This window comes from Colossoma macropomum, unplaced genomic scaffold, assembly GCF_904425465.1.
Source record: "Colossoma macropomum unplaced genomic scaffold, Colossoma_macropomum, whole genome shotgun sequence".
Lineage (NCBI taxonomy): Eukaryota > Metazoa > Chordata > Actinopteri > Characiformes > Serrasalmidae > Colossoma > Colossoma macropomum.
The window spans coordinates 11,081,345-11,092,017 of NW_023494804.1; the positions used below are offsets into that span (position 1 = coordinate 11,081,345).

Genomic DNA, 10,673 nt, shown 5'->3' on the forward strand with positions numbered 1-10,673 from the left:
ATTAAATACATTTAAGTGGAATTCCTCAAATTTTTCAAAATTTCTATTTATTTCAAGCATTAGATCTTAATGTCATTTAGAGTGGTTTAGTGTGAAATGCTCCATTATAGAGAAACTCACTGAGTCAGTATTGTTTACAGCAGTAGTGATGGAAACCAGACATCTTCCTCAAAAATCGTATTATATTATCTTATTATATTACCTTATTATATTATATAAAATGGTTAAGAGTTTGCTGCCTAATGCCTGACACATTGTTTAATGACAGTTAAAAAAGTTTGGAGACATTTTGGCCTAAAATGCACTTTTAAAAATACATTCAGGGCAGAAAGATCCATGCAGGGCACTGTAATGCAAAATAGTGCCCAAAGGCAAGGCAAGTTTATTAATATAGCACATTCATATACAACGGCAATTCTATATGTTTTACCTAAATAAAAGGTCATCAAATGGAAAAGTAAAGACAAACTTCAAAGAAAACTTTTTCTTTTCAGATTTACCACTATTTCACCATTATCAACATTACATACATTACAAGAACTGATCGTTTTCAAATAGTAAATTTCTGTATATGTGTAGATATTGGGACTCCAGGTTCCAATCACCACCACTGCAAAGAAATCTGAGCTGGTAAGTTTCTCCAAATCCACAGTGCACAATTTAACATCAAACCATTCTGCATGACTCTTGACATATCAGCAATTGAATTATGCAGAATATTTCAATAGGTGAAATGCCCCCTTTAACAGCATTAACAACTCATATACTATAAAGTAATTAAGACAAATAAAGTACAGCAATTTCTATCAACAGAGTTCAACTCAATGAAGCATTCCCTTTTTAAAAGCAATAAAGTGACTGTTGGTTTTTTAGAAATCTGTATTTTAACTTAAAATAAAACTATTAATTATCATAATGATTTAAATACTCAACAAAACACTTGAAATGTCTGTGTCCACCTTTAATATGGTGATATTGGACTGCCCCACCTCACTGCCATTATAATTACGACGTCATTTGGGAAAGTTCCAAGAAATTTAATGTTTAAAGAATGATTTTTCCCTAATTATTTAATTTAACAAAAAAACAAGTCCCACATTTTATGTGCAGCCCTGTTACCCAAACTTGGTCCCCCCGAAAAAAATGGAACATTCCATCGTTTATGATATATACAGGAATTTGCATCATCTTGTTGTTTTCTGCAGATCAGACAAGCATGTATTTTCATTCTATTTTCTTAATTTACACACAAAAAGGGTGATTTGGTTGAATGGGTAAAGCTTGACCATTCAACCCTGTTATAAAAGTTATTATTAGAAAAAGTTATTGTTAGAAAAAAGGACATATATTTATATTTTTAAGTAGTTAGCATGCATTATTTTAGGCCAAATTCGCCAACACTGTTACTTGCAACCCTGTTACCCATTTTTTAAACCTTCAGTTGCTTTTTAATGAAAATTAAATGAAAATGGCTTGAAAAAAAAATCTGAATTTGGAATTAAAATATTTTTATTAAAACATTTTTCAGCTCCCTCTTCTGCTATATGTATACTTTATATGGTTTTACTGCATTAATATCAGTTAAATGGGGAATATAACAGCGTTGAACACACAGATCTTTCTTTTATGGTGAAAGTAGCTCATATATTATTTGATTTGACAGCCTGGGGTGGTAAAATAACATTTTCTGAACGTTAAGCACTGACGGTGATTAATACTTTGTCAAAAACACCAAAGAAAAGGTACATTTTAAAGAGTTTCGATACAGAAAATGAGCTTCTTTTAATGGAAAGTGCCATACATATTTTTCTGTTTTTTGTTCGTACGTTCACGTGCTTTTAATTTGAAGTCTCCTCAGAGCCGGGACGTTGCCGACACATTTTCAGTTTCTCCAGACGAAACAGTTTGCTTAGCCAGGTTAGCAGTCAAGTTCCGGAACAAAAAATCTGGCGATAGCGTGTGTTGTCGTCCGTAGCGCTTTTGTGACTGTAATACAGTCTATTAAACCGGTGTTTTAAGTATGTATTGTCCCTATCTCTTACTGAGAAAGCAATATTAGAGTTACGAAAGTTAGCTAACTAGCCGGCTAGCAGCTGTCTGTTTGGTGTTAGCGTAACAGTTCAGCTACACTTTCTCTCCTCAGACGTGAAAGGTAAGACTCGGCTCACGTTTAAACGTCATGACAAGCCTATTGTGTTTAGCGTAAGATTAGCAATGCAAAATAACTCCATTGTGAAAATAATCTGAGGTAGCCTGTTGCCTCGCCACGAAGATGAAGTCAGCTTCTTGTTCAGCTTTTCCGTTCCACCTTAAGCGGTGCAGCAGTTACAGTCTGCGCCCCTCTGAGCCTCAGAATGTAACTGCTGCACCATTTAAGGTGGAACGGGAACATTCGAACAAGAAGCTGGTGAGGAGGAAGCCAGGCTCGTTGCCTCGCCTTGAATGCTAACTATGCTTATATGACACGTCTCCGTGTAGCTACGCGACCCGCGATGCTAAAATGCTAACCAGCTAATCCTTGTATTTAGCGGCTGTGTGAACGCCAGACAAAGTGTTATTTGAAGGCTGATAAGATTAGCTGTACAGCAGTCTTGGTTAAACATTTTCAGACCGCTAATAATAATGGTGACGGTTTTTGAAGAGGACGTTGGGCTAGAAAATGATGTTGAAGTGCACTTAATCTTCTTAATGTGTCAGTACTCATCAGCGTGAGTCATATTTGTGTCCTATTTCAGGTCTGTAAATACCCCCCCTTCCAAAGCAAAGATAAAAAGCACCATGAAGCTCTACAGTTTAAGTGTCCTGTACAAAGGCTCGACCAAGGCCAACCTGCTGAAGGCAGCATATGACCTGTCTTCATTTAGTTTCTTTCAGAGGTCCAGGTAAGCACCCTATTACTGTATACCATGAAAATACAAAAGGCGGTATGAAATTGCACAAATGAAATGGAAAGCTTGTTTGCTTCATTGCTAATGTCTGATGAGGTTTTTTAAAAATTCCTTTCTAACAGTGTACAGGAATTCATGACGTTCACCAGTGCCCTGATAGTTGAGCGCTCATCACTAGGAAGCCGTGCATCAGTTAAAGAACAAGGTTTGTACAGATCAGATAACACTGAGGCATTACGCTGGCTTTGCTTACGCTTTGGCTAAGGAAGCTGTCATCATTCGGAGCTGGTCATTACTTTCACTGTAACTGGAAGAGCAAATTACTGAGCTGATAGTTTCACTGCAATTAGAACAACAAATTGGCCAGCTGCTTTTCCTCAGCTATGGACTGTCTTGGTTCAGAAACTGTGGCATGCATTGTTATCATTGCCCACCACAGTGTTCTCAGTGTTCTCATAATCTTTAATCAGAATCTGCAGTCCAAAGTGGACCCTGGAGTAACATAAATACTGCTGTCCTCTTTTAAGAATATTGTCTTCTTATCGGTCTAATAGCCATGTTTTCCTCCTCTTGAGCTCTATTCAGATTGGATCAGTTTATCAGGGAGATGTCTGTATTAAATTTTTTACATGTCTTCTCAGTAATTCTAGCATGTGGACTACAACAAAATCACTGCAGGGCGAGTGAGTTTCTTGCAAGTTGTATTTTCTATGAACCTGAAGTTTGTTTCATACATGACGGCAGTGATACAGTTTGACATGACTGACAGATTTACACTTTCAGTACATGAGCATGACTCAGGTTGTAGTGAGGAGGACTAAATAAATCTTAGGCTATCGGTCAATTCTGTAAGTTATTGAGTAATCTACTGATTATTTTGATGATTAGTAATCAGAGTTTAAAAGCTAGTTAAATAAAAATGAACTTAATCACAGCAAACATATGCATCCTTTAAAAAATCTACATATTTTATTGGAAATGGATAAACTAGGAAGCATTTAAAAGGCTTAAAAGAAGAAAAATCTGTGTGTGGGACAGGGATGTGTATGAGTGGGTGTATCTGTCAGCCTCTGTAGAGACTGTAGACTCATTGGCAGTCCATCGAGAAGATGCATCGAAATCGGTACATTTTTTTAATCGATTAATTGCGACAGCCCCAGGTGACACACTCATCTTACTCAAATGCCACCTTTACATGTTTAATCCATTGGATGTAGGGATGCACAATAATATCAGAATCACATTTGCGTCAACAGATTATTGCTTAAAAACTATCAGCATTGGACAGAGTCCAGCATTAGACTAGTATCTCAAATTAATATTTTATTTAAATTGATGTGATATTTATTGTACTCTAGAAGAGCAGAGGTTTTAGGTGATGCTGGGATGCTGAGCAAAAATATCGGCATTTTATTTATTTTGCTGCGTTTGTAACTTGACTGAACTAAATGTTTTATTTCTCCGTAATGCTAATCCAGGTAGATTTAGTCCCACTTTCTACATTTTATAAATGTTTATGTATCAGCATGAGTGGATATGTACAGTGTCCTCCATAATGTTTGGGGCAAAAGGCTTTACAGTCTTCACAAGCTTTTACCATCTAGTCTTGATTCTAGGCTTTTGGTCATCTTTAGAGGCTGATTTTGCTGTTTGGCAGCATGAGGACTAAAGTTGTGTCAATAAATGTCAAGGAACACAGTTATAAGCCTGAGAAACAAGACTAAAACAATGAGACATCAGACAAAATTTATGCTTACCAAAATTATCAGATCAGAAACAGTCTTCAGAAGGCAATCCACTGGATGACTACTGTCTGCCAAAGACTTCATGAACAGAAATACAGAGGCTGCACTGCAGGATGCAAACCACTAGTTTTTCTCAAAAACAGGATGGCCAGATTATAGTTGCCAAAAAAGAGTCTGCAGAGTTCTGAAAAAAGGTCCTGTGGATATGAGACCAAGGTTAACTTGTGTCAGAGTGATGGCAAGAGCAAAGTGTGGAAAAAAAAAAACTGCTCCAAGTTCAAAACCATATGACCTCATCTGTGAAACATGGTGGCGGAGTGTTATGGCCTGGTTCTGTATGACTACCACAGGTACTGACTTACCTTCACTGATGATGTAACTGCTGATGGCAGTAGCAAAATAAATTCTAAGGTGTATAAAAACATCAGCTTCGTTTAGTATAATGCCTTCAAAATCACTGGACAGCACTTAATCCTACAGCAAGACAGTGATCCCAAACATACTGCCAAAACAACAAAGGAGTTTTTTACAGCTAAAACCTCAAAAAATTCTTGACTGGCCATGTCAGTCATCTGATCTGAATTCAATTAAGAATTCCTTTTAAATGCTGAAGAAAAAACTTAAGGGGACTGCCCGCTAAAATAAGCAGGAGCTGAAGATGGTGCAGTACAAGCCTGGCAGAGCGTCACTAGAGAACATACTCCACACCTGGTGATGTTTGAGGTGCAGACTTAAAGCAGTCTTTGTGTGCAAAGAATATGCAAAAAAAAATACTAAGCATGTCTAATTTACTGTGCATGCCACTGCTGTGTCCCAAACATTATGGTGCCTTGAAATGGGGATGGGTTATGTATAAAAGTGCTGTGAGTACAATATTTTAAGAAACTGGACCACAGAGACATTATGGAGGGGCGGTGTATATTAAAATATCAGAAATGTGCATGGGCCCCACAATTCCCATGTTGGTGTATCCCTTACCATTTATTGTAAACTGTGCCTGCGTCATTTAGCTTGACGCCATCTAGTAAGTCTTTAAAGGAAAACAAAAGAAGCGGTTGATGTTATTGGTTCTGCAATGGCTGTTTATGCAACAACTTGCATGAATGTATGTACAAACCCAGCATAGGCTGTAAGTGTGTTTCCTTTAGTACAGTTTAACAGATGCAGAGCATTGATTGTCTTTTCCACAGAATATCTATGTCATGTGTACGTCCGGAACGACAACCTCAGTGGAGTAGTGATTGCAGACAATGAATACCCTTCCAGAGTGTGCTTCACTTTGCTTGATAAGGTGAGCCTGTGTTTGTGTGTGGTAGGAAAGTGTTTAAGGATGTATGCACTGTTGTGAAAATGATCAGTATTAAAAATAGCTTAGTGATGTTTTGTATACAGAAGAAGGAATCTGCGTTAAATGACAGTTGTGCTGATGTGTGTAGGCTTAACTTGTGTTATATTTGGGTCAAAAATATGTAAAATATGTAAAATGTAGCTGGAAAAAACTGTGAACTTAAATTTGTTAAACCAAGATTGATGCAAGCCAGAGTAAGAACACTTGACCTAGAGTTTTTATGGATGTGAAAAAGGGAATGTGTAAATAGATTTTACTACATTATTGTTTAATATTCATTTTCCATTATATACGATATAATAATCTCCATCTTCATAATTGATCATAATAATTGAAACGTAAATAAATAAGATAATAAAAAAGTATATTAGCTATTTTATAAAAAAAATAAAAAATAAAAAAATCATAATTGTCCCGGTAAATTAGATGGCATGGATCAATACAACCCATAAACAGTATAACCATTGTCATGTAGTGACCCGAACATAATAGTTAATCAGAATGATTAACATGATAAGAGCTTTCTAAAAAGTTAGGTCCTAAATAGTGTGGTAGTGCAGTCAAGTGACAGCTTGCTCTTTCAACGCCTTTTGTTCTTTGGCAGGTGTTGGATGAATTCTCCCGTCAGGTAAACAGCATAGACTGGCCCTCTGGTTCACCAGCCACTGTTCAGTACACAGCCTTGGACAGCTATCTGGCCAAGTATCAGGTAAAATGTGTGAAAATGTAATGTTGTGTCAGTTTGAGCTATAAAATATTGAGTAAAATAGAGATCACTAAGCTCATTGGAATTCTTCTATTATACCTCATCTGTCGTTCATAGAACCCACGTGAAGCGGATGCCATGACCAAAGTACAGGCTGAACTGGATGAAACCAAAATTATTCTGGTAAGAAACTAGATATTTAAAGTCAATGTGAATCAGAAATCACAGCGCATTTTCCTTCTGAGTGAAACAAGGTATCAGGGAGGGTGATAGGTGAGGGTGGTGGGAATTAGGTTAAATATATTATTGATTAATATTATATGTGCATGGGAACAAAACCAAAAAGCAGAAGATGTTTTAGAGATGGGCAAAAGTCATTATATTTAGATGGAAAATTTGAGTAGTCAAGAATTTATTTTTTTAAGTGATATGATCGGGACTCCTGAGTGATGCAACCATCTAAGCATTGGCCCTGTTTTTAGGAGATCGCGAGTTCGATCTAAAGCCATCTGTGGCCGGGAGTCCAAGAGAGCACAATTGGCCTCGCTCTCTCTGGGTGGGTAGGATGGTCCTCTGTCTCCCCAGTCACTCACCGACATAACAGAACTGGTGGTTGGCGCTTTCCTCCGAGCACATTCAGATGTCGTGATGTTGTGTTAGTGGCAGTTCGAAAAGATGTGATGGCTGGCTTCACAGGTCTCGGAGGACGGCTGTGCTGGCTTTTGTCCTCCTAGCACTGGTGGTATCGTGTGACTGGGGGAGTCCTAATTAGTGGGTGGAATTGGATACGTCTAAATTGAGGAGGAAATTGGTGGAAATTAAAAGATAAATAAAAAGGGGCATCAACTAACAGCAAAAAGGTCAATTTTGATTTCAGGTTGACCTTAGGACAACATAAATATTTCAATTGAATCGTAATCATAGTATTACCTCTACGTATGTTTGTGCAGAAGTCATGAGTACTGGGTGTGTATTTCGTCATTACTTTGTATAATTTGTAAAAACAGATGTCTGTAACTTTGAAACTCCTTCCACAGCACAACACGATGGAGTCTCTTTTGGAACGAGGTGAAAAGCTGGATGATTTGGTGCAGAAGTCAGAGCATCTGGGAAATCAATCAAAAGCCTTTTACAAAACGGTTAGTACAGTGAGCTGTGAGCAACAAGATAACACTGAATTTGTTATAGTTGGTTGGTTTCACTATGACAGCTTGCCCAAACAGTGTGGAGGAGTAAACAAAATGGCTAAAAATGAATGAAAGCTAAACTTGGCGGTTAATATCATGTCAAGATAGCAAGGCTTGCTTTCATTAATTGCAAGCGGTGTTGACACTGCTTGGTTTGACTAAGTCTCTGATCGTACTGTTATGTTAATATATAAATCATTCAATATATTGATCTTTTTATGCGTGTTTTATTCTGTTCCATTTAGGCACGGAAGCAGAACTCTTGCTGTGAGGTGATGTGATGTGATGTGATGATCACATTATGACGGACTGGGTTATTACGAAGTCTCCTGGGCCAGCCTTTCTTTGTCCTTCCTCTTTATTCTATCTCTCTCATTTCTTTCTCTTCCTCTCTTTCACCTGGCCTGGGCTGAGACACAGAGCAGACAGTCCTTCCAGAGACCCCAGGGGGCTATATTGAGTGCTGAGGATGGAGAAAATCACTGACTTAGGTGTTCGTTTTTGCTTTTCCCCCGAATGGTTAGAGGGGGCTGATTTCTCAGACTCCACCACACTTACTTCGCTCTTTTTTTTCTTTATTGTTCCATTGATTAACCTAGGTGGTGTTCTCAGGGTCTGACTTAAATTGGTTTGGGATAGAAAATGGGCAGCGCAAAATAGAGGGTCAAGTCATACTTCCCCACTGTGCCTTACTTTTAGGTGGCTGTGTATTGATCTTAGGTGCATTCAGTTAGACTGTTCATTTAGCCTTAAGAAGTATGGACATTTTTATTTGCTCAGCTTTTTGGATGGAAGCCTCTTGTAAAGCATAGTGAAAAGGTAGGATGAAGTTTTTTTATTATTAATTTTCAACATGCTGTCTTGTTGGATTAGGTTAACTGCTGGGGATGCAAGCACTGAGGTGACCAAATCCTCTTAAAGCTGAAGGGTATTAATGATGACCAGGTCTAAAGTATGAATAAAATCTTTTGGAAATGTGAAATAAATGTGAAAGAGAGAACAACGTGCTGTTCTCTTCTGTTGTATTTGTACATTTTAACCCATAAATTAAAAAAAATGTTTTGCTGTGTTTTCACATAGAACATTCCTAGTTTATCTTGGCACTTATCAAGTTTTAAACACAGAAGTTGGTGGTGATTATGCTTAGATAGTGGTGTGTTTTGCTAAAGCCTTAAAGTGTGGTCTGCTGTGAAATCAGCCCCGCTTCCCTCGGGTGGCATCTGCTAACTATATGATGTCCAGGACAGGCCAGGCCACTGTAGTTTTGTTCTAAGCTGGACCTGTCAAATGCTGGGCTTTACTTTTTTGACCGGGCCTGCCAAGATGCATTGCACAGCATTGGATACTCTTTGCTAACAGTGATTGGACTGGAATCACATTGGACACTAAGTCTTAGTCTTCATATATTTTTGTTTATTTCTTCTTCTTTTTGTTTTTTTTGGCAGAATTGGCAGATAATACTCTACATGCAATGTGATACCCACTTTCATTTCTCAGATGCATTTAACTTGGAGCATCCTGAGAACTGTGACTGTTCTGAGAGAACAGTGTGTGCTCCTGAAACTGAAGTCTCATTCGATCATTTATCATGGAGAAACGATCAAGGCTCTTGACTTTCCAGTGTTTAGTGCAGACACACTTCTTAAATGACACTTCTGTTAGATGTTGGGGTTTATTTTGTGAGTATGCTTGTGATTCCTTGGCGTAAAAGAAGTGACTGATGTTTTAGTGATCCGATGGTGTTGTATTTTATGCAGAATTACTGCTCGATTTGTGTGGCTTCTGTGTGTCCCTACGCATCGTAAGGGTTATATTGTATAAATGACGGTGTATTTGCCTTGTCAAGAGTGACGAGGTGCTCTGGAGGACCTTTTGAGGTGCCTTTCTTGTAATTGCCAAATCCTCACTAGCTCATTCAATCTTAACTTGCCATAATGGCAAAGTGCTATGTGTAGTTGTGTATAAAACTAACTTTGCAAAGTATACTCCTCTTACATGTTCATTAATTGTATTTATATGCAACATGTTGGTTAATATTTGGCATTAAATATACTGTAATGTCTTTCATGGAGTTCAACGCAGAACTAATCAGCTTTGTACTATGTAGTTTTTAATCCTACTCGTCTCGATGTACTCAATGTATGATTAACACTGCTGTTGTATTTAGTGGGAAGTTATTTGCAATCTGTAAAAACTAAATAACATCACTTTGCTGAATCTGTCTGGAGCTTTTTTTCTGGGCAAGTCTAATCTGACGGAAAACATTTATTTATTTGAAATTTCTTGGGCTTTTACACACTGTGGTATATAATATCTAATTATATTATCAATTAGATTCATTACTGATCAACTTTCCTCAAATGTAATTGGCAGTTGTGGCATATATAAGCAGCACTTCATGACGATGATTCTTAGCTCTTGTGAAGTCTTAGTTTTTCTAATTGTGGGTAGGAATGTAAGTTTCATGTAATGTAATTGGAGTAACTGTGGGGGATCAAAACAAACACCAAGGTTAGAAAAAGCTTTTTTTAGTTTTTGCTGTCTTTGGGATTAGAAGGTACATTTCCAAGTCTTAAATCTCTCCATGCAGTTTACAATAATTCTGTACTGTATACAGTACTGTGTAAAAGTTTCAGGCATCTGAGAAAATTAAAGTTTGTGTGTATTTGCTCACCATAACACTAATTTTAGAATAAACACAAATAACATTAAAATAAGCAGCATGTTTGTTTAGGCATTTCATAACTTCTCCTTGTAGCAACCCAGTATTTGTAGCTATTATCCAGTACCTTGTTTGGC

At 37.5% G+C, this 10,673-nt stretch overlaps 1 protein-coding gene across 1 annotated transcript; it reads left to right on the plus strand.

The window, feature by feature from the left end:
* Positions 1-1,865: 1,865 nt before the first annotated feature.
* ykt6 (YKT6 v-SNARE homolog (S. cerevisiae)) lies at positions 1,866-10,093 on the plus strand. Its single transcript, XM_036594758.1, has 8 exons — positions 1,866-2,152; positions 2,736-2,882; positions 3,011-3,093; positions 5,824-5,924; positions 6,586-6,690; positions 6,805-6,870; positions 7,725-7,826; positions 8,120-10,093. The coding sequence occupies exons 2-8, from the start codon at positions 2,779-2,781 to the stop codon at positions 8,153-8,155; spliced, it is 597 nt and encodes a 198-aa protein (XP_036450651.1). The 5' UTR covers positions 1,866-2,152; positions 2,736-2,778; the 3' UTR covers positions 8,156-10,093.
* The last annotated feature ends 580 nt before the right edge of the window (positions 10,094-10,673 follow it).